Raw genomic sequence first — 25,013 nt, forward strand, 5'->3', positions numbered from 1 at the left:
GAACGGATCGTTTGCAAAATTAGAAACTTTTCCAAATTTTCTTCATGCAGATCCACGAACGAAGACTACAATGTAACCTTTCGTATTTTTAATCGATGATTGAATACTGAATTTTATCCAGAGCTAACGAAATTGAAAATTGAAAGACGTACATTCAACAAATCGATTTTCTAATGTTTCTAATGGAAATCCTCTCCGAAATTCTAATTTAACTTTCTAGATTTTAGTGGAAGATTTCGAGATCGTGGCAACCATATCGAACTTCGCGACAGGTGAAAAAGTAGAAGATTCAAGGATGTGGATTCGATGATGAATCTTCCGGAAAATTCGATTAAGGAAATCAATTTCTCAAACCCTACTGATGGAAATCCCCCTGAATCCATTATCGTGACTTGCTTTGTGCAATGTGGTCATCGTGGATAAGCGGTCCCTCTCGAGAACGACTCGTCCTTGACACGTCTCCCAAAACCGGCTATTAAAAGTTCCTCGTCGACGGACTACTTCTTCCTTGTTCCACGTGTGTACGTGTGCGCGAGTGTGTACGTGGGCGCGCGCACACACGAACTCGAGCACACTCGAATCGCGCGATCGCACGAATACCTCGATGTGGGACACGCGGCGGTCCTGTCGAGCGGTTTGGCGCCACTCTTTGCAAACAGAAGCACGTGTCACTGTAAGAACGAGGCCTTGAAGGAGAAGTCGCGAGAGAGAAGAGTGGGGGGAAGAAACTGCGAGAGAAAGGGCGGGGTAGAAGTTGAGAGTAGGGGAAAAGGCGACAGAAAGGGCGGGGCAGAAGTTGAGAGAGTGGGGGAAGAAAGAGTGAGAGAAAGGGCGGGGCAGAAGTTGAGAGAATAGGAGAAGGAATCAAAAGAGAAAGGAAGGGGCAGAAATCGAGAGAGTGGAGGCAAAAGTTGAGAAAGTGGGGGGAGAAGTAGCGAGAGAAAAGGAGGAGCAGAAGTTGAGAAATTGGGGGAAGAAGTAGCGAGAGAAAGGGAGGAGTAAAAGTTGAGAAAGTGGAGGAAGAAGTAGCGAGAGAAAGGGAGGAGCAAAAGTTGAGAAAGTAGGGGAAGAAGTAGCGAGAGAAAGGGAGGAGCAAAAGTTGAGAAAGTGGGGGAAGAAGTAGCGAGAGAAAGGGAGGGGCAAAAGTTGAGAGAGTGGGGGAAAAGCTGAGAGAAAAGTAGGGGGAGAGAAAAAAGGCCTATTGTTTCGACGAAAAGAATCGATGAAAATCAAAAGGGCGGAATTTCGACAACTTCCCCCACTACACCCTTCGTTGATCCGCCCACGCGTCCTTTCGTACGTATCGTCGCGACGCTCGATGTTCCCACGACTGTGAAGAATCGTGAGAATAGCTCGAAATTATTTATTCGATAAAACGAGGTGAAGAAACGCGGCAGGAAATCGAACAGACAAACGAGCAAACTGACGGACAAACGGGAGAACCTTGCGTAAACGAAGCGTTGCGTCGTCGAGATCGGATAAATTTGGAAAAAGTCGTGGGTCGAAATAAACAGCGGAGCGTCGTAACGTGCACGAGTTCTGGCAACGTCGCGAATCCTCGTTGAAATAAATAAGAGTGGGATCTATCCACCGCTGGCCCTGACCGGCCAAATTATTTGGCGCGGACTTCTAACGCTACCTGTTGTTTACCGTCGACGATTCTGGGAAGTCTCGCTAGAAAATACATTTTTCGAGACAGTCGAAAGGTTAGGAATTTTTCGCTAGAGAGCACACTTTTCGAGACCGTTGGAAGCTTAAGATTTTCTCACTGAAAAACAATCTTTCGATACAATTGAAGGATTAAGAGTTTCTCGATTAGAAAATACATGTTTCGAGACAATTCGAAGGTTAGAACTTTCTACTCGAAACAATTCTAAGAGTAGAATTTTCTCTCCGGAAAACACACTTATCGAAACAATCGGAAGGTTAACAATGCCTCGATTTGAGAAACTGTCCTCGTTTTTTCGAACTTTTCGCGAAACACCGATCTCGAGACAAACGAATTAGGATAGAATCTTTAACGTTGCATTCGATTCGAGTCCCGTGACCGCGAAGTCGATAACTTTACACCTGGAGCAGTACTCGTAGACTCGCTTCGGAGAATAAAATACAACTTACCAGCGAATGAGCGTTACGGGAGAGGCCAACGGGGCCTCCTGAGTTATGTGCTTCGGGTCCAAGTGGGCCGCGGTCGGAAACGTTTGGGAAACGCAAAACCTGAACGGATGTACAGGGTGTACGTGGAACAAGGTATCGACGACCGGAAGAACCCTCCGACGACGAAACTGGTCGCACGAAAATACGAAAATACGGGTCCTGGAATCCTTCTGGCGAAGATAAACAAGCACCTAAAGTTGGACACCACGGTACGTGATACTCGGATACACAGACTCGACAGAGTCCGTGTATCCTACTAACAGTGGCATTACAAGACAGGTTGGTTCCGAAGTGTGTTTACGAAAGAGAGGAACATTCAGGACGGATCTAGCGCAGGCATTAATCCACCGCGTTCCAGAACAACAGACCCACCATTAAGGCTATTGATAGTCCCGTAAAATCGCATCAGCAAATATGTCTGTCATCTCTCAAACTCGCCGAGCTACACCCGACTTTACTTACGATATAAATAGACGGTAGTCGAGAAGTGTGTCGAGTAAAGGAAGAAGCAAATCGTACGTTCCATTCTTCGGCCTGGTTCGTGGATTCGATCTGTACGAACGAAACGAAAATTGTTGGAGAGACCGACTCCCAGATGATACCAGTCGCGATTACACGTTGCGAAATTCCATTTCGTCGACCGAGGGAAATTTTCGGTGTCGAAGAGACCTGGAATCTCGAAACGTAACACGGAGAGACGTTAACGTTGGGATTAAATCTCGTAATTGGCAATGTTAATATTTAACGGAGCATTTGATATTTTTTTCTCATCTTTTGGTAGATTCAAGGGTAAATTTATACCCGCTTCGTTCAGATATCAGTGAGTCGAAACCAGTCGTTTCGACCGGTTGGTAAATGTAGTGTTAAAGCAAGTAGTTTCTCGTGGTTTTATTCGGAAGCTAGCAATAACAGCTGCGGTACGAAAATGGCTCGCGATACACCAACGAAAGAATGCGTCGAGTGCTCGCTGCTCTAGACTGGGTGACGCTGCAATGGTTTTAGAGCCACGAGGATGTGTAAGAGTGCTGTTCGAGTACTCGAGGAGAATCGAGTAGCTCGAACGTCTCTTCTAGGAGATCGAGATGTGCGACCTGTTTCACTGTAAGCTGAATACCTGATCGCTTTGAAAATTGTTGTCGTAGCGTACTCGTATTGAGAACAGAAAGTACAATAAATATTCATTATTCTCGCAAACTGGTTTAGAAGTAGGAAGGAAGACGAGAGAAAAATAGAAAAAATGAGATGGAGAACTGTGTGAAAAATACGTCGTTAAAGAAACTATTTGGTAGAGAGTGGGATATTTTACGGTGTAAATAACTTTCCAACCTCCTTCCTCGACAATCATTTTTCTTCGATGTATAACATTTGATCGCTCGATAATTTTGTTCGGTGAATGGTAAAACTTGTGTAACGAATCGCTTAGTAAAAAATAACGCGCGATATACTTCTCGAGCAAGCTCTTGAACGAAACAGTGCCGATCGCGTTGAAGAGATTCGGATTGCGCGAATTGGTAAATTCGAAACTTGAAAATCTATTACCTCGAGCGTAGAATTTTCTTTTTCTTTTTTCTTTCGTTTTTCATTTTTCTATGGATTTCCAGTAAGGATCGAGGTGGGCCCAATTCCTCGGGGCAGGTCGGCGCAAAACGAAACGCTCGCTCGAGGCTGCGCGCGCATTCGCCGCGTATGCGCGAGAAACGACCAACGTAACGGGAACAGTCTTTATCGCCTACAACCGCAATGACCCGGTAATTTCAATCTGAATCCGACCGCAACTAATTACCACGCACTTCTACGCCGTGCGCACAGACTCCCCGGGCGTTCATGGACCCGGCCCGATCCAATCCGATCGCTTTTATTAGCATCCCCGGTGCACCAGCTGCGAAGTGCACTCGTCACGGTGTATCGATGCGAGCGATCTGGACGTTGGGCGATCGAATATCGTTCCAGATGTGCAAAACCGTGTCATAATCGCGAATCGAAAAATGTCTCGAACCGCGATTTACGCCACGACACCCTTCGACTCGATCGTACACGTTTTTCCTTTCCTTTTTCCCCTCTCCTCGCTCTTCCATCTGGAAACAGATTTGTCTCCTCTTTTTCTCTCTTTTCGTCTCTATTTATTTCTCTAATTATTTTTACTCTCTCTCTCTCTACTTCTCAATCTATATTTTTCTCTATTTCTCTCTTTACTTTTCTCTATACTTTTCTCTTTACTTCTCCGTCTCACTCTTTATTCTTCACTCTAGTTTTCTCTCTGGTACTCTATTGCTCTCGTTACTTCTCTATTTTTCTCTCTATTTCCCCCTCTCTATTTCTCTCTTTACTTTTCTCTATAGTTTTCTCTTCACTTCTCCGTCTCACTCTTTATTCTTCACTCTAGTTTTCTCTCTGGTACTCTATTGCTCTCGTTACTTCTCTATTTTTCTCTCTATTTCCCCCTCTCTATTTCTCTCTTTACTTTTCTCTATAGTTTTCTCTTCACTTCTCCGTCTCACTCTTTATTCTTCACTCTAGTTTTCTCTCCGCTACTCTATTGCTCTCGTTACTTCTCTATTTTTCTCTCTATTTCCCCTCTCAATTTTTCTCTCTATTTCCCCTCTCAATTTTTCTCTCTATTTTCCTTTCTATGTTTCTCTCTACTTCTCTGTTACTCTCTCTACTTCTCTACTTTGCTCTATTTCCCTCTCTATTTTCCTACTGCTCTATTTTTGTCTCTATTCCTCTAATTTGCTCTCTACTCCTCTATTTTTCTCTTCACTTCTCTATTTCCCTCTCTACTTCTCTACTTTTCTCTCTAGCTCCCTTTCTATTCCTCTCTCTACATCCCTCTCTATTCCTCCCTATTTCTCTCTATTCTCTCTATTTCTCTCTATTTCTCTCTTACTCTCTCCCTCGATTTTTCCCTGTTCCTCTCTACCTTTTTCTCTCTCCTCCTCTCTATTTCTCCCTCCCTCCCCCTATCAACCCGATATACAATGCAACGATTGTTCCTCCGGGCCCGGGTTAAACGAAAGACGATAAAACGACGCAGAAGTGTTCTCCATCGAGCACAACCGTCCCCGTGCAACGCGTTACGTTCATTGTTTGTTTAATTACGTTTACACCGAACAGACCCCGGTACCGTTTCCCGGTTTCACCGCTACGGTTAGTCCGAGGTCAGTTTTCCGCGTTGTTGCGCGAGCCAATCGTCTATATTTATCGCCAAGTACATGAAAACGCGGCAAACAAACGAATCGAACGCTCCGCTCGGTGAGACGGCTTTAATCGTTATGCGCATTTCTAAAAAAAGCGTTCCCGATACCACCCATAGATCATCAACGATGAGCGCATTGTCGATTATTATTCACGATATCGCCTTAATAGCAAACACCGAGGTGGTATTTTTAATCGTTCGATTGAATAGAGTCCGGTTGCCGATCGCCAATCGTGATCTACGATTGCTCCAATTAACAATTTTTCACGAAGTGAAACCACCTGGTCTTCCACACATTTATCGAGAACACTGGCAAAACTATCTAATCGAAAATAATTACTCGAAAGGCCCCTTTCGATGTTCCGAAACCTCTCGCGAAAGGTGAACACTGCTAAAAAAATATATTCGTAAATCTACTATTCCCCTTTTTGTAACAAAGAATTTTTTCTTACCCATAGATATCGATAAACGATCATCATCGTCGTTGAATTGTACAAAATACCCAGAGGAACGTTCCATAGAAAAATGTCTCGGAGAATATCGAACAATTTATACGATTACCACCTACATCGTACGATAAATTTTCAGACGTTAGGTTCCGAGTGAAGTCACACGGAAGATTAGAATATTCACCTTAGAGGAAATATGAAAAAATTGACAAATAGGTGACTCTTGGGGGCCCCGTGTAACGAATAAGTAACACTTGGAAGCCGCTTCTAATAAATAAGTAACTCTTGGGGGCCCGTTCTAGACGGGGTCCCCGAAGCTTCGTTAGTTTCACGGTACGTTCTATCGGGCTGCTTTTGGTTCTCGATGCTCCTCGATCATTCGTCGGCGATTATTGGCCAGATCCTTGATCGTAGATCGCGTGGAACGTTGCACAGAGTAACGCGGGACGAATAAGGAACGAAGAGGACGCGGTAATTCGCGACGGTTCCACGCTTTCGTTACGCAAATGATTTTCCATTTATTAATAGCAGCCGCGATTTGGCAACCACTGCTGCTTACCAAGACCGGCCATATACGGGGTGGTCCGTGTGTGCGTGTCGCTCGCGAGCGCTCGTCATTACGAGGGCTGCTTGCGCTGATCGTAAATGTAATTGGCGATTCGCGCGCGAGCACGCGACGGATCGGTGCGCGAGAGACCGCGTTTACTATGAATTTGCACACAATGCGCGAAAGCGAAGCGCGTTCGTACGGTGTCGAACGCAGACCTCGAACCCGCGATCGAAAGCTTTGCTCAAAGAAATCCGAGTTTCTATTTCTTTTTTTTCTTTCTTTCTTTATTTTTTTTTTTTTCTTTTTAGCGATTTATCGATCCCGTTTTTTTATCGCGGCCAGTTCGTACGATCGTTCAGGAGTCTATCGGATCGCAACTGCTCGAGAAACGCACGAGATGGAGCTCGAGGTAATTTTTAATCGAAGAGAGATCAAGTCGAGTCTTGCGTCGCGTCTAGCAGTGGGAAAGAATCGATAGGGTAATTTTTTTCTTTTTTTTTTTTAAGATGCAAAAATTACGTCAATTTAAGTGAAAAAGGAATTGCCGAACTCTCGTTAGATTTCCGACGCTCGAGAAAATGTTCAAAACGAACGAGAGTTACGAGTTATTCGGGACATTCGAGACATTTAAGACATTCGAGACATTCGTGACATTCGAGACATTCGAGACATTCGAGACATTCGAGACATTCAAGCCAACAAAACTTACAAGATTATTAAGACTTCTAAAACATTCGTGACATTCAAGGCACTTAAGCCAACAAGACTTACAAGATTATCAAGCCTTCTAGGACATTCATGTATGCAAGAGATTCAAGAGATTCAAGAGACTCGAGAGATTCGAGAGATCGAGACACTCAAGAGATGCAAGAGATCGAGACATTCAAGAGATCCAAGAGATTAAAGACATTCAAGATATTCAAGTCGTTCGGTACATTCGAGCCAACGAAGCTATCAAAACTGTCGAGATATTCATAATTTACAAAGTTATTCAGACTTTCAACACTTTCAAAACGTTCAAAACGACCGAGACTTTCAAGACTTCCAATACTTTCAATACTTTCAAGACTTTTAAAACTTTCAAGACTTCCAAGACTTTTAAGACTTTTAAGACTTTTAAGACTTTCAAAACTTTCAAGATTTTCAAGACTTCCAAGACTTCCAAGACATTCAAGACTTCTAAGCTTTCAAGATCGTACAAGATTTTTAAAACTTTCAAGACTTTCAAGACATCTAAGACTTCCAAGCTTTCAAAACTTCCGAGATTTCTAAGACTTTCAAGACTTCAAAGCTTTCAAGATTTTCAAGACTTTCGAAACTTTCATCAATACTTTCAAGACATTCAAGACTTTCAAGACTTCCAAGACTTCCAAGACTTTTAAGACTTTCAAAACTTTCAAGACTTTCAAGAATTCCAAGACTTCCAAGACATTCAAGACTTCTAAGCTTTCAAGACCGTTCAAGATTTTTAAATCTTTCAAGACTTTCAAAACTTTCAAAACATCTAAGACTTTCAAGCTTTCAAAACTTCCGAGATTTCTAAGACTTCCAACATTTCTAAGACTTCCAAGACTTCCAAGCTTTCAAGATCTTCAAGACTTTCAAGGTTTTCAAGACTTCCAAATCTTTCATCAATTCTTGCAAGATTTCCAAGACATTCAAGACTTCCAAGCTTTCAAGATCTTCAAGACGTTCAAGACTTTCAGACTTTCAAGACTTTCAAGACTTTCAAAACTTCCAAAACTTCCAAAACGTTCAAAACTTTCAGACTTTCAAAACTTCCAAAACTTCCAAGACTTCCAAGACTTTCCAGACTTCAGAGCTTTCAAGATTTTCAAAACTTCTAAAACTTTCATCAATACTTTCAAGAGATTCAAGACTTCCAAGACTTCGAAGACTTTCACGACTTCCAAGACTTTCAACACTTCTAAGACTTCTACGACTTCCAAGACTTTCAACACTTCTAAGACTTCTGCGACTTCCAAGACTTTAAACACTTCCAAGACTTTCAAAACTTCCAAAACTTCCAAGACTTCCAAGACTTTCCAGACTTCAGAGCTTTCAAGATTTTCAAGACTTCTAAAACTTTCATCAATACTTTCAAGACATTCAAGACTTCCAAGACTTCCAAGATTTTCACGACTTCCAAGACTGTCAACACTTCTAAGACTTCTACGACTTCCAAGACTTTCAACACTTCTAAGACTTCTGCGACTTCCAAGACTTTCAACACTTCCAAGACTTTCAAAACTTCCAAAACTTCCAAGACTTCCAAGACTTTCCAGACTTCAGAGCTTTCAAGATTTTCAAGACTTCTAAAACTTTCATCAATACTTTCAAGACATTCAAGACTTCCAAGACTTCCAAGATTTTCACGACTTCCAAGACTGTCAACACTTCTAAGACTTCTACGACTTCCAAGACTTTCAACACTTCTAAGACTTCTGCGACTTCCAAGACTTTCAACACTTCCAAGACTTTCAAAACTTCCAAAACTTCCAAGACTTCCAAGACTTTCCAGACTTCAGAGCTTTCAAGATTTTCAAGACTTCTAAAACTTTCATCAATACTTTCAAGACATTCAAGACTTCCAAGACTTCCAAGATTTTCACGACTTCCAAGACTGTCAACACTTCTAAGACTTCTACGACTTCCAAGACTTTCAACACTTCTAAGACTTCTGCGACTTCCAAGACTTTCAACACTTCCAAGACTTTCAAAACTTCCAAAACTTCCAAGACTTCCAAGACTTTCCAGACTTCAGAGCTTTCAAGATTTTCAAGACTTCTAAAACTTTCATCAATACTTTCAAGACATTCAAGACTTCCAAGACTTCCAAGATTTTCACGACTTCCAAGACTGTCAACACTTCTAAGACTTCTACGACTTCCAAGACTTTCAACACTTCTAAGACTTCTGCGACTTCCAAGACTTTCAACACTTCCAAGACTTTCAAAACTTCCAAAACTTCCAAGACTTCCAAGACTTTCCAGACTTCAGAGCTTTCAAGATTTTCAAGACTTCTAAAACTTTCATCAATACTTTCAAGACATTCAAGACTTCCAAGACTTCGAAGACTTTCACGACTTCCAAGACTTTCAACACTTCTAAGACTTCTACGACTTCCAAGACTTTCAACACTTCTAAGACTTCTGCGACTTCCAAGACTTTCAACACTTCCAAGACTTTCAAAACTTCCAAAACTTCCAAGACTTCCAAGACTTTCCAGACTTCAGAGCTTTCAAGATTTTCAAGACTTCTAAAACTTTCATCAATACTTTCAAGACATTCAAGACTTCCAAAACTTCCAAGATTTTCACGACTTCCAAGACTGTCAACACTTCTAAGACTTCTACGACTTCCAAGACTTTCAACACTTCCAAGACTTCCACGACTTCCAAGACTTTCAACACTTCCAAGACTTCAAACACTCCCAAGACTCCCAAGACTCCCAAGCCACCCAAGCCTCCCAACCGAATCGAATTTTCCGTTATTTTCCAAATTGGAAGCGTCACGTGCCGCTGTCTGTCACCGTCCGTGTACCAACACCGTTACGGTCGTTTCGAGGATCCCTGGTCTCAGGAACAAAAAGCGAGGGAAGCGTTCGCGGGCGGACGGGTTGGCGTTCGCGCGCTCGCGCACGTTGACCTCGCCCCGACTTCTTCGGGATGTCATTAACCGAAATGACCCTGCCGCCCGGGGCTATCGCGCACTTTCACCGAAACGGTCGCTTTTACTCTCGGACCTTGGTGTGTATCCGCGCTCGCTCGCTCGCACGCTCGTTCGCTCGAGCCACGACCTCGATGCTCTCGTGCAGGCTCCGTCGCTTGAATATGCATGCAAATTCCATCCTGTTTACAACGAGTATCTGGCAACCGGTCGACCGATCGCTGCGGGTGACACAGATATTTTCTTAACCTCTAAAGGCACCTACGGGGCCGGTTCTGCGTGCAGCCGGTTATGCATAAGAGAGCTTGTATGCAAACGCGGCCTGTGCCACGGGACAGACTCGCTCGGATCTCAGCCGGGAACGTGTCGTTACGCAAGAACGCGCTCGAGCCTAAGTCGTTCCCCGAGCCGATGTCGAAGTTCTCGCTTTTTTTCTTTTCTTTCCTATTTGTTTCTTTTTTTTTCTTCGTTTTTTTCCCCGTCCATCCGCAACCGATCCGTTTCGTACCCTCGTTAAACCTCCATCGTCACGATCTTGCACCCCGAACTCGTCACTTTTCCGTTTCGTCGCGATCGAAATTCGATTCCCCGGCCGCGCAGGCACGCGCGGAATTGTTTTCAATTCCTCGACCTTGGGTTCGAGTTTCTACGTTACCCCGTTCAGTGGCACCGAGCGCTACAACCAATAACACGCAACGGACTAGATATCTTATTGATTGACAGAGTAAATAAAACGGTATGCATAATCGACACGGCTGAAACACGCGTAATATTCTCGTACGCGTCGATGATGGTGAAACGCTTGAAAACCGTTGGATTTCACGGGAGAATTGAATGCGCGATGGAAAAGGTGAGCGGAGTGGTGCAACGGTTCACGAAGAGGGAGTTGGGACCATTGAGTTGCGCGAGAGAGTCCAGGATGGGAGCAATAGGTTGTTCAAGAAGTTTTGTCGTTCGATAAAATTTATTGAACAGTTGGGTTCAATGTGGTACTGTGACAAAACTTACAGAATAATCTAGTACTGTTCAATAAGTTTTACTGAACGACAAAATTTACTGAACAACCTAGTACCGTTCAGTAAGTTCAATAAGTTTTGGGGTTCGATAAAACTTATTGAACAGTTCGGTTCAATGTGGTACTGTGACAAAACTTACCGATAAGTTTTATTGAACGACAAAATTTACTGAACAACCTAGTACTGTTCAATAAGTTCAATGAGTTTTGGGGTTCGATAAAACTTATTGAACAGTTCTGTTCAATGTGGTACTGTGACAAAACTTACCGAATAATCTAGTATTGTTCAATAAGTTTTATTCAACGACAACATTTACTGAACAACCTAGTACTGATCAATAAGTTTTATTAAACGACAAAATTTACTGAACAACCTAGTATATACTTGGAAGGGTACTCGCGAAAAGTTGCCATCTTGAACAAGGTACCTAGTAAACGATCCGGGAACAAAAGTACGGAGGTTGTGGAAGGGGAACACGAAAAGGAAAGAAGATACGTGCCGATAGGTATCGAGGAACTCGATGATGAATGAGAATGATTACTCGAAACTGAAAACAGTTGTCTTGAATGGACAGGGAATAGATCCAGGAATGAAGAGAGCAAACAAAGAGCAAAAGAGATAGTATTAATAGTACAAAATTTTGGGAGGAAATTGTAGCTGGTAATAATACAAATATTTTTGTGAAAACTAGAGTAAGTTTTGTAATATTATAGAATTATGTCATAAATTATCATCGTGGATTTGCAACTTTTAAAAGCTTAAATTGTGAGTCTAATAGCCTGAGTTTCTTAAGAAATCTGGAAGTTTAATATATAGTATGACAATCTATTCTATGATTATGTTGGTGGATTCTTCAAGGAAGTGTACTGATAACAATAGTAATAATTTCTTCGAGAAAACTACACCGAGTAATTTTTGCAATAAAGAGAAAATTTCCTAGTAACAATAATAGTACTTTACCAATAACAGTAATAGTACTTTACTAATAACAGTAATAGTACTTTACCAACAACAATAATAATACTTTACCAATAACACAAATACTACTTCACCAACAACAATAATAATACTTTACCAATAACACAACCCCTACTCTACCACAACTGACCCTAATATTTTCCTCCTACAACTACAAACAATACTCCCTTCGGGAAAACTGAATCGAGTAATTCTCCTAATAGAATCCCCACCCGAGTAATCATCGCGAAGTCCACGCACCGATTTCTTTCCCAAAAAATTAAATCTACTCAGCGCGGTCCGGGATAAATTCAAAAACCACGTTTACAAGCCACCACTAGGCTCACCCTTTCGCTTCGGAGGAATATCTTCATTTTTTCTTTTTCACAATTCTCCTTAAAGAACAGTGTTCCCGCGGGTAGGTGGCCGCGTGCGTTTACCTAGGCGAGCGCAACACCGCGCTCGTAATCGTCGCCGCAGTTACGCAATCCAGCTCGCGGAATAATATCCTTCAATTCTGCGACGACGTTGCTCGTTATCTACTTGACTCGGTCGTCGAACCCTCCCAGTCTCTTTCGATCGGCGCGTCTCGCGGTTTTCGCTCGACTGCGTCGTATTTCGGCCCCCCTCCTCCCCTCCACACACGAAACGAAACACTCCTACCCACGGGATAATCGCATGTCACCGGAGAGACTGCTCCACGTCACGCGTTTAAAGTTAATTACAGTAATCCCCGAACGGAGTGGGGAATAGAATTTTTCAAACCCCCCTCCAACAAGATTGGATGAAACGGAGTCGTTCGTAACAACGTTTTCGTACACACGCGAGAGAGTGAGACACGTTGAACTGAATTTTCCGGAGCGATGAAAATGTTGTTCAATAAGTTGAGGGAAATTAAATTTCCCGCTCTTTTATCTCCAGCTCGACATTTGGGCGCGTTTGGGTATGTAACAGGTTGCTCGATAAGTTTCGTCGTTCGATAAGAAATTGGAGCTATTAGATTCGTCGGTTTTATTTTTTTTATAGATGGTTCTACCGTTTGATACACGTGTTCCAAGTTTTGTGTAAATTCGTCGAATCGTTCGTGTGTTTACAGTTGGTCGAGGTTCAAGTGTTATGGTATTTTTTTACTATGGAGCAAACGACAAAATTTATCGAACGACTTAGTATTTACAGTTGTTCAAGGTTGAAGTATCGTAGTATTTTTTTACAATGAAAAAAATTACGAAACTTATTGAACAATCTAGTATTTACAGTTGTTCAAGGTTGAAGTGTCATAGTATTTATTTACAATGAAACAAAATGACAAAACTTATTGAACAATTTAGTATTTACAGTTGTTCAAGGTTGAAGTATCGTAGTATTTTTTTACAATGAAAAAAATAACAAAACTTATTGAACAATTTAGTATTTACAGTTGTTCAAGATTGAAGTGTTATAGTATTTTTTTACAATAGAAGAAACGATAAAATTTATTGAACAATCTAGTATTTATAGTTGTTCGAGGTTAAAGTATGATAGTATTTTTTTACAATAGAAAAAAGAACAAAATTCATCGCACAACCTAATATTTACAGTTGTTCGAAGTTCAAGTGTCGTATTTTTTTTTCCAGTGGAAAAACGACAAAACTTACTTAACAACCTACTATATTCTCCTAATATCAAAGTTTAATAATGATATTAATACATTAAAATTTTTGTCGACGTGACGATACTCGTTACAGCGCTCCGAATCTTGGACTTTAAACGAGGTTCCCGCGAAAGAAATTCTTTCAAACGGATAGTTATATTTTCTCAGAACGATTTCAGAAGAGAATTCTCGAGTGTTTCGAGAGGAATTAAATTTTCTCGAAACTCTTCTCTTTTCTTAAAAAGTTTTCAAACTAATCGATATTTGTAAAGTATTCTAATTTTCCTCGCATTTGATCGTCGGAACCCGAGAGATCGATCTTCACCTGGTGAATAGGAAATTCGTATATATCTTCCGCACGAGTTAATATTTTTTAATAAAAATTGGCCCAAATATTGTACAAAATGTGTACTTTTAACTCGTATACCAAACATTCGTATCAAACATTCGGATATCGTAAAGAAAAATTCGAAAGGTATCGTAAACTTTTCCACGTTTCGTAAAATGTAAACAATTTTAAATTGCCCTTTTCGAAGGTGATTTTGGGGATTTTCTAACAACGTGGGGATCGGTTCGTACAGTAAACCGTATTTTTTCTCACGAATCGTCGGCGAACCGAAGGAGAGCGCGTAATTTCACGATCGATTATCTTAATGATCTGCTTCCGCGTAGCTCCACCTACGAGCTCGAAACCAACGTGCTCGTCGGCCGTCTAGTTTCTCGAATAATCGGCCAATTATCGCGAGGCACCGTGGAAATCGCGCATTATGCAATCTCGTTAAAAATTAACCAACGATAGCGCGGCGGGCAAACAATCGAAACCGGTGAAAATCGCGCGAACGTTGGCCGAAAACCAACGACCGTTCGTTAATATCGTGGTAACGTCGGTGAGCGTAATTTATTCGTTATTAACGTGTGATTACAACGAAATTAATAAATGAACACCTGCGGTCGCTAAAGTTGATGAACGAGCCGAAGGCGGAGCAGGTGTTCCTGCAGTTATAACTGCATTTAATCGCGAGAACAGAAACAAGTTCGAGCCCATTTGGCAAAAGCTGCCGCGATAAATAATATCTGCAAGTTATTGTCGAACTCCATCTGCGTGGAAAATTATTTTAAACGAATTATGAAACGCTCATAGACAGTAGGAAATTACGAGCTGGTTTCTCGACTCGTTGGCAGCCATTTTACTATTTAGAAAACTATTCATTTTCTTCGATGGTGTTTCGAAAATTAAAAAAACAAAATTTATTTTTCGTTTCCAGTTGCGAGTGTCTTATTTTATAGAACACCCTTGTAAAATTAAAAGAAAATCTTATCTCCTCGTAACTTAAAAAAAAAAACAATTCTCTCATCCGTTTAATATTATCGAGTACGATTTTTTGGAAAATAAGTACAAATTTTAAAGAAACGATTATTACGTAATCTAACGCGTTAAAGATTCTTTTCCCCTGTATCGATCGAAATCCTCGATAAGCGAGAAGGAACTCGTTTCTGACGCGCGAGATTAAACCGAGCGGGAAATTCAGAGGCATGCGCGCGCAGGTTGAGAGACACGGAACAACTTTTGAAACAGTGTTTGCTCGCGTTAACAGCGTTCGCGTACCTCGATTCCCCCGGCGGTGGCTCTGCCTTGAAACGCTCTTATTGGTTTTGCGTACACACATATTTTTCACCGGGATTACATAACCTTGTTCCTTTACGAGAACTTAATCCACCTACGACAACCGTGAACGAACGCCTGATCCGTGATTCGAGGCACGTGCCACTTCAGACTCCGCACGGAATCTCTAAGCCGATGTGAAATCTCGTATCGGCGTGTTCAACGAACGCGGTATTATCGCGTCTGGTACGAAATTGTACGCGAAACGAGTGAACCGTTCCGATCGGTGAAACGTCAGAGGTCGTTAACATCGCGGATCGAAATTTCTCGATTGGTCTCGCGCGCGATCCCGGTGAGACGAATTGTACGTTAAAAGAATGACTGTTCTTGGATTTCACTTACCCGTAACGAGACCTTGAGCAATGGGGGGTAGGTGACTGAAAATTCGTGGTAGGACTTACCTTTTCATCGAGATTGTTCAGATCCGGCAACTGTAACAGAAACGATCGTATTAACTCGAGGCACGAGCAACATTATTCTAATGGCGACCGTGAAAAACGATCGCAACCCGTCGATTTAGATTTTCCCACTTCGCGATAGAATATCAACGCGCGAGAACACCGAACGTACGAAAACGATTACCTTGAGCGTTGAACGAACCGATGCGGGACAACATGGTTCTTGACCTTCGTTAATTGTTAACTAATTTCGACGAAAAACGGGACGCGAACGCACCGCTGCATAATTACTTGGCGCGAATTCGTCCGAGGTACGATGACCCGCCATCTACGAGAAACACTGGAACCCCGTTGTCCCGAGCGGTATACGAAGCTTCGAAGTCGGTAATCGATCGAGTCTGTTTTATCGACGGTTGAGCTAGAGCGGTCGACAGATGCCGCCCACGGTATATGAATTTTTACTTGCCCGCAAATTGAAGAAATTGAAGCCAATTTGCAGCAATCAGCCGCCGTGGTTAGAATATATTCACCCGGAGACCACGAATAGCGTGCTGGTATTAATTTAACGCTCGATGTGTCAACCCGTCTAATTAACCTTCATTATGCTCGTACGTGCTACGAAGTGTGCGAAACAATGTGAAAGCGGAAAAGCAAAGAAACGCGAAATTTCCTTCCGCGCGGAGATTCGAACAAACCGGCTTCCCGTGGGGTGAAAACAGTATCACACGAGTTGGCTAAAAAAAAGAAAAAAAAAAAATTTCCGCTCTATGCAAATTTAATCGCGCCGAAACGAATAACAATTTCGCTCCGAAATTCATGTATCCTGCCCCTATGTGTCCCTACCCCTGACTGTATACACGTTTCGTCTCTTTATCGAGCAAAAGCGTTTCAATAACACGAGTTGCGAACAAATTGGCGCGATTCGGTCGAAAACTCGGATGGATCACCTCGTTCACGGTGTTGGCCACCTGAACGCTGGAAGAGGTCTACTTAAATATCAAGATATAGCGGACGGACATTGATCACCGCTATCGTATTCTTTTGCCCGCGTTCAGGTTTCTAGTTCACCTCGAGCCAGATTATTCGCAGCGTCCGTGGTACCGTGCACGTGTGATTCACTTCGATATGGAAATAACTGCCCGCTAAATAATAATTTAACAACCTTGCTCGGCGCTGAAACGCGAGAACTTGGCTCGAGCAGGGGACGGACGACGTGTTACGTAAACGGAACGAGATCTTCTCCGATAACTTCGCGCGAAACGTGTTCGGGAACGATGTTCGGTGGAACGCGTTGAACACCACGGCGACGACGATGACGAGACGCACACTAACAAATCGGTGAAATACACAGACGTAATTATTTACCATTATCTAGTCGCGATAAAGGCACGGTCGAATAATAAGTAAATATATCGGGACGTGTGTATATGCCTATCGTGTGTAACGATCACGAGGAGGACCACTTGTAAACGAAACTCGTCGTCGAGTGGTACTCGACCGGTGGTGTTTAATTAACCGGGAGACTAATATCTACGGACGGTACCGTGACGCGACCGATGTCACGTGAAGAAAAAAAATGTTCCAGGTGTCGTTTGCGGAAATCTAGGTGACCTTGGAATACCCTTGATGCCTCCGCGCTCGACGATCTTTATCCTATGCTAATGTCCTAATCCAGCTTCGTTAAATCCCACGTGTGCGCGTATTCGCTTGCTTTTAAATACGCGCGTTCAATTGTCCCGCTCGGGAAATTCCTTCTATCCGCGTGTAAAGCCGCGTTTCCACGTAAGCGAGGAGAAATATTTTTTTTTTGCGAACCACGTTCAGAAGAGAAGATTATCATCTCGGTGTAAGACTTAAGGTACTTCATGTGTTCCACGCGAATATTTTTTTTTGTTTTTTGTTTCTAGAAAACTTAAAGCCACGTTTCCACGTATGTGACTCGAGAAAATTATTCCCGCCGAGTTTCAAGGAATTTCACGCACGAAACGAGAAAATGAATTTCTCTACGGTTAAAGCTACGTATCCATGTATGCAACTCGGTGTAATATGACTCCCTCGATGGCTAAAGCCAAATTTCCATGTACTCGATTCGGCAGAATGATTCCCTCCAAGCATAAAGCTATTAGGTATGTAATTTGACCGAACGGCTTTTTCTAAGCCTAAAGTTACGTTTCCACTTGCGAAACTTGTAAGTATTTCTTCCTCGAAAGCTAAAGCCACAATTCCACGTATCGAAACTACGATTTTATTCTTTCGGAATATAAAACCGCGTTTACATGTACGCAAGTTGAAAAAATAATTCCCTACAAACCTAAAGCTACGTTCCCACTTATACAATGCGAACAATGTTCCCCTTTACGCCTAAAGCCACGTTCCCACGTATTGAAACTCCGATTTTATTCTTTCTGAATACAAAACCACGTTTACATGTACGCAAGTTGGAAAAATAATTCCCTACAAACCTAAAGCTACGTTCCCACTTATACAATGCGAACAATGTTCCCCTTTACGCCTAAAGCCACGTTCCCACGTATTGAAACTCCGATTTTATTCTTTCTGAATATAAAACCACGTTTACATGTACGCAAGTTGGAAAAATAATTCCCTCCAAACCCAAAGCAAAGTTCCCACGTACACAACGTGAAAAATATTCTCCTCTACACCTAAAGCCGCGTTCCCACGTACCCAAATTACAAAAATAATTCCCTCCAAACCGAAAGTAAAGTTCCCACGTACACAACGGGAAAAATATTCCCCTCTACACCTAAAGCCACATTCTCACGTACGTTTAGAAACGTTCGTGGAACGATCCACTCGAGCGTTACACGCGCGGGAACGGCAGCCACGTTCGAAACCGTCCGTCAACCGTAACCACGATTATTATTCCAATCTTTGGGAACGGTTGTCATTCCGCTCGCTGTTTCCCGGAAATGGTTGACTGGGAACGATCGTGAAATTCATCCCGGCGTAATCGCGAATAAATCAGGAAAGGGCGCGAGAGAGAGAGGAGACCACCAGGGCGATGCATATTTATGCGTCCGTGGTAACCGGAAAATTAAATTCGCGCGTTTCATCGGGATTTACGGGAGAAACGAAAGGGGAACGGGGACAAGGGGGAGGGAGTAGACGCACGCATATTTCGCGGTCGAACGTCAAAATGCGAACAGTCGGAAGAAATTTATGCCGACGAGCAGGTATTTTTTTTTTTTTTCTTCTTTTTTTTTACCTTTTCCGTGTTCTCCTCGTTCCTAAGCTCGTCGAACTCGTTCCGTCGGTTTGTCGTTAAAAATATCAAAATTGGGAAACTCGACGTGGCGATGAACGTGTAGAAGGATGAATCTCTGTGCGCTCCGCGTAATCGTGGAACAAAAGCGCACGCGTTATCATCGTTTGCAACATTTCGAAGCCGTTAACCGCGTTATTTAACACGACGAGAAACTCTCGATCGTGAAACGGGCACCGGTTAAATTAACGCTCGAAATTTCAACGAATCGATAAATTGGAAAGGTTCCGCGACGACGATATCCGGGTAACGTGGCTCCGGATCCGTGGACGCGATTAAACTTTCATATTTTGTGCTCGGTCGCGATACAAAGGAAAACACGACGAGCATCGTTCGGGAAGATAAAAGCCAGGCAGGGAGAGCAACGATCAACGTCCAGTGTCAGAACGTGAAACGCAAGAACGCCACCGTTTCGTAACTTGTCAGAGGTTTTATTAGAAACATAAACAAATAGTATTTTACAACGACTAATCAGGACAAAGGCTCGTTATCTCGCAACGTACATATCTCGTTTGCATTCCACGAATAGTAACCTTCGTCGCACACGCGCAGTCAATTATCGTTTTATATTTAGAAATCTCTCTCTCTCTGTCACTCATTTATTCGCTTTTGCTCTCTCTTTCTCTCTTGTTTTCGGAGCAACAAAATTCCGCGCACGCGCCCCCGCGCGCAGATGATTTATCGATGACGGTTCGCGGCGCACATACCGCATCGAAAGTCCGTGGAAATTTATCGATCGTCCGCGAACGTAACAATATCTGCGTCGTTAATCGAAATGTGTTTCGCGAATAAATATATGCAAAATCCCCGTGGATAGCCGGGATGTATCTTGAGATCTAGCGGCCAATTTGTTCGTACCACGTTGACGCGACTTGTTATTACAATCGGTGGTTTTATCGCGGTGGAAATAAATTTGGAAACTCCACCAAGTAAATCAGAGTCGCGTGTATCCGGGTACGTAACCATCAGGCTTTTACACGCAGGTAATCGGTCCGCGCAATATTTTATTCGTTCGTCGAGTAACAACGATCTTTCCCTCGTGTATTATTTCGAGGTGCACGATATAGCGAAAATACAGAGTCGAGACGAGATCTCGAATGTGTCTCGTCGATCGAAAATATTCGAGGATCTCGGATACATCGAGATTCTCTTATAGGTAACTATTAGTTATTTATTATTACTATTATTATTATTATTACTATAGTTACCGGCCAGAAGGCCCTTTAAATCTTACGAGAACAATACATACACCACGAATGGTAACTATTAGTTACCTATATACGAGGAATTACTCCCCCTTCTATCTATTACCCTCCCTCGGGGTAAATTTTAGTTACTTGTATACCTACCATTTATCTAAGTTCTCCAAATTTTCGAGAATCTCGATACATCCGAGAATCTCGGATCATCCGAGAACTCGACGATCTTCGGGATCGTCGATGTTCCCGAGTGACGGGACACTTTCGAAAACCGGTCTCGACTCGAGTCGTCCGGTCTCGTCTCGAACCCACCGAGATCTCGATACATTCGAGATTCGAGTACACCTCTGACAATTTATTTCTACCCTCGTGCGTATCGGATTGTCATTGTCGAGACGGCGCACGATTTTTGTCGTTCGTCGACCGGGAAATTCCGCGTTCGATTAAAATTTCCCCCGATACATCGTCGTCCCTTTTCCCTTCGAAGCGAGCAACCAGCCGCAACGCTATCAGGGAGTCTTCGAGCTCGAAACTTGGCCCGATTTCTCGATTCGCTGCGCCTTTAACCGTGGATTTCCGCGCGGTGAAACTTTTCCATTTGCCGACTTCGCGTCAAGAACTTATCAGCTTTTACCTCGTTCCCCCTACCCGTTCCCTCGCTGCCCCCTGAGGGCTTTCCAGACCGTGCTACGAAAATACTTAATTGATCGAGAGAATTGAACGCGAACTGAAATCGCTCGACCGTACGATCATCGCTGGAAACCGTTCGAACAAAGCCACGTATCGCGGATTACATTTCTCCGGGGCTGAGCAGAGGGGAGAGGAAGGGGGGGGGGGCACAATCGGGCGCCGTTGTTAGGCGGAGAATCGATACAGAAAGAAAGTATACGTATGCACCGTGTGCCACGAAAATACGCAACACGGAAGTCTCTCGTGCTCCCGTCAAGGCTGCAAACCGTTTCGCGGTACCGAGAGATCCTATCCGATACGTTGGCTTTACGACCGAACTTTTATACCGAAATTAAATGTACAATTTACTCCGCGCGTATCTCGCGTAACATCGGCTTTAATTCAACTGCCCGTTATATTTCAGTTCCTTTGTGTTCTTATCACTCGTTCACGGCTTCCACTCTTCTTTTCTACGTGTATACGTGTATTCTTATGTTTTTACCTCCGTTGCTTTTTACGTGTCCGTCGTGTTTTGCAAGATGAAAATCTACGACACGGGGAAGTAATGAATCGTACCTCGGTGTTCTCTGAATTCGGTAATTTCGATCCGTGAAAAGAATTATGTACACGAGGAAAGAAATATATTGTAAGCGATTGGATATTTCGTACGCTTGATTTAAGATAATAGTGTAAGAGGATACAGAGTGTCTTGCTTGTGACACCGGTGTTAGACACCGGTGTTTCTAAAATAAGACTTTTGTTCGAGGATCGTTTGGAAAACGGTATTGCAACGATCCGATGATCGTGACTTTCGAATCCATGTAACGTTACACCATTTGTGGGTTGATCATCGTAACAGTTTTAAAAATTACACGGTCCACGTACGCGTTCAGCTCGAGAACAGAAAATTCCCACTCTTGAAATTCGATGTACACTCTATACTAACCGTACGTTCGAATTCGAAATTTTCCCCGAATGGTTCTCGCGAGTAATAAAAAATATACAGACAAAACAAAGTATTCACGCTCTTGAAATTTTCGTTCGATGTACACTCTATACTAACCGTACGTTCGGATTCGATATTCACCCCGAATGGTTCTCGCGAGCCGAGAGAAAAATACAGCCAAAACAAAGTATTCGCGCTCTTGAAACTCTCGCTCGATGTACACTCTATACTAACCGTACGTTCGGATTCGAGATTTCACCCGTTCGGAGAGAAAAAAAGGTGTAAAAAAAAAGAAAAGAATTCTCTATTCCATTCTTTCGCTCGATACCTTTCGAGCGGGGATTCATCCTCCATTGTGTCCCGCGTATTTTGGGACACTCCGTGCCACGCATGCACGAGCATTCGGGACGAGGCGAGGCAGCAAATATTCACAAAGGAACGACGCGTGCAAAGTAAGCAGACTGCAGGTTGAAAGGTTTTCGCGAGTATCTCGAGTACTACTCTCGTTTGGCACAGGGTCTCCTCCGTTTCAGAGAAGGGTAGGAGAAGGGCGGAGGATTTGTCGATACTATCAAACGAGTAAGGAGGTTTATGCACGCTCGAACGTATACACACACCGATCTCCCCTTTGATGTTTCTCTCGTTTCGCGTATCTATGCAGAAACGTCCACCGCGCGTATTTTCTTCACCGACTTCCAACGAGATCTACTTGGACCGCAGAATCCTCTCCCTCTGTTCACCCGGGGCTTGTTTTTGTCTCGTAACATCTATCTTCGGCGTCGAACGAAATCCAAAGAAACGAGACGCGGGTCAGCGAAGAAATATCAGGTTGTACCGTAAGTAACGTGATTTCTTCCCCCTTTTATCGAAACGATACAATTTATTCGCGAAACTTAATCCTGATTACGAAAGATCCTTTATCCGTAACGATACTTTCCCGACTGGTAATTCGATGGAAATTTCAACGGGAAAAATTTCACCAAGGAATCTTTCTTCCGGCGAATATTTCTCAACTTCTTCCCGCGGGGAGATGGTTTCACAAAGTTCTGAATAAGTAACAGTCCAACGGAGTCGCGTCTAGGGAGTAAGTAGAGCGAATCGGGGACCACATCCACGGAAGATTTCGTTCTTCTTGCGACGGAATATGGAGAGAAGCCATTTCGAGCTTTAGAAACTTAATTGATCGATTAAGACGAAAGTTTATCGTTAGATGGATGGTAGGCGGTGTTGATAAAAGGTCTAGGGTGATTATAACAGAAAATATAATTGTTCAGATGAGAAAGATTCGCGTTTTTTTTACTCTTGTAACATATTTGAAGGTACCTTTTTTTTTAATCGAATATTTTTATGAGATAGAAATTGAAAGTTTCTAGAAAACGTATCCATGTTTCCAAATCCCTTTGTGTCACACTTTGATCACCCTGATCCTCGAAAGAATTCGTTCGCAAATGGTCGATTATCGGTGGGACGTTCGATCGAACCACGGACTTGGGAACTTTGTTCATTCGAATCTTGGGGAACGCAGGATCCTCGGGACATCTACTTCTTATTGTTCAAGTTTTTCGATCACCGTACCGAGATCTCTCTCAATCTTCGTATCGAAATCTCTCGATCATCGTATCGAAATCTTTCGATCATCGGTGTAGGAGAGCTCTAGATCGCAATATCGAGATCTCTCCTGGTCACTGAGATCTCTCGATCACCAGTTATGGATCTATCGATCACCGAACCAGGATCTTTCGATCACCGTACCGAGGTCTCTGGATTACAGATCTCTCGATCACCGAATCGAGATCTCTCGATCACTTAACCGAGATCTCTCCATCACTTAACCGAGATCTCTCCATCACCTAACCGAGATCTCTCCATCACTTAACCGAGATCTCCCGATCATCGTATCTCCCAATCACCGTATCGAGATCTCTTAATCTCCATACCGAGATCTCTCGATCACCAGTACGATCCACGAGCGAATTCGACCCTCTGCCCAGATCCAAGGGTTTCGACCGACTGTCGAATCCGCTCGATGGTTTCGTTCGAAGCTCAGACCATCCCTACTCCCCCGTCCCACGAAGTCCACAGCTCCCGCGGGGTCTTTAAACGCCGATCAGCAACCAGGGCAGTATCACCGTCACGCACAGTGCCGCCAAGCAACTGGCGCACATCGCCAGGGGGCTGGCAGCTGCCTCCGGTTCCGCTTCGACCGCGTAATCCTCGTCACGCTCGAACTCGCGCACCTCCACGTCGCAGCGGAAGCACACGCGAGTCGTCTTCGGATGAGAGCTGTCCCGTCTCAGCAACAGGGCCGAGCCTTTGCGCTCGATCTTCCATCCTGGTTCTTGGAGCAGCATACGAGTCATCTCGGTTCGATGGGTGAGTCAACTGGTCGCAAATCGCGGATGATCGATTCTTCAGGGGCCGTGGAGAACGATCCAAGCGTCCTCTTCGCGACTGTCAGGATGTCCTTGTGTCCTCGACGATACACGCTTCGCGAAGCTGGTCTCAGAGCCGACTACCTGAAAGACGAGACAGAGTGTAAATGGAGGGCACATTGGCAAAAAGAGTGGTCGGATATTTAACGCACGATAGCCCTGGTAGAGGATTAAAGGGTACGAGAATTTGTTGACTCTAACCTAAAAGGTTGTAACTCGCGGTAACTAGTTTCGAGTCTACCTCGAGACTTGGAATTTGTCTGAATAGGTGTCTCGCAGTTGTTGGATATTTATTCGTAAATCTTTTGGTACATTGATGAAAAGAAATAGGTAGACGACATACGAGAGACACCAAAAGTAGCGCAGAAGTTAGAGAAATCGAAACAATTATTGTAATTTCCATTGGTTCCTATTGGAACAATTCAATTGTCCTGATGTATGATTCCTTCTAGAGAATAGGTGTTTGATTAAAGGTAAGTGATGTGTGAAAGTGTAAAAATGGTAGATGGAACATGAGACGTTTACTTTCAATAGGGTACAAAGGTGTTGCAACTGACGCTGAATGTGACAAAAATCGTGGTCACTTGTAAAGGCAGGTCTACGACCTGCGCAGCTAATGAGATAAAATCTGATAGAGGATTTTCTGCATGGTAATTTAACATTACCAATTCTACGTAAGTACGCATATTCGATGATTTATTAAAGTGTCTTCTACTGAGTTTATTTTCTGATTGAAGAGATGACATTCGTTCTTAGAGACAAGGTGGATGTAGTCTTCAGACGAGAGTAAGTGGAAGAA

At 43.2% G+C, this 25,013-nt stretch overlaps 2 protein-coding genes and 1 long non-coding RNA gene across 5 annotated transcripts in view; 1 reads left to right on the plus strand and 2 right to left on the minus strand.

The window, feature by feature from the left end:
• Sesn (Sestrin) overlaps positions 1-25,013 on the minus strand; it is a 273,229-nt gene that overhangs the window by 155,303 nt on the left and 92,913 nt on the right. For both annotated transcript variants that reach the window (XM_076318753.1, XM_076318752.1), the window contains exon 6: positions 15,689-15,718. In XM_076318753.1, coding sequence (XP_076174868.1) covers positions 15,689-15,718 — 30 coding nt within the window. The remainder of the gene's footprint in view (positions 1-15,688; positions 15,719-25,013) is intronic.
• On the plus strand, positions 1,168-3,502 carry LOC143150176 (uncharacterized). The gene is made up of 2 exons (XR_012992973.1): positions 1,168-2,366; positions 2,437-3,502. It is a non-coding gene; the product is annotated as an uncharacterized LOC143150176 (long non-coding RNA).
• The window catches only part of LOC143150478 (uncharacterized), a 28,639-nt gene continuing 23,004 nt past the window's right edge, over positions 19,379-25,013 (minus strand). For both annotated transcript variants that reach the window (XM_076318761.1, XM_076318762.1), the window contains exon 2: positions 19,379-24,298. In XM_076318761.1, the coding sequence (XP_076174876.1) occupies positions 23,879-24,142 (264 nt within the window). In that variant the 5' untranslated portion in view covers positions 24,143-24,298 and the 3' untranslated portion in view covers positions 19,379-23,878. The remainder of the gene's footprint in view (positions 24,299-25,013) is intronic.

This window comes from Ptiloglossa arizonensis, chromosome 8, assembly GCF_051014685.1.
Source record: "Ptiloglossa arizonensis isolate GNS036 chromosome 8, iyPtiAriz1_principal, whole genome shotgun sequence".
Lineage (NCBI taxonomy): Eukaryota > Metazoa > Arthropoda > Insecta > Hymenoptera > Colletidae > Ptiloglossa > Ptiloglossa arizonensis.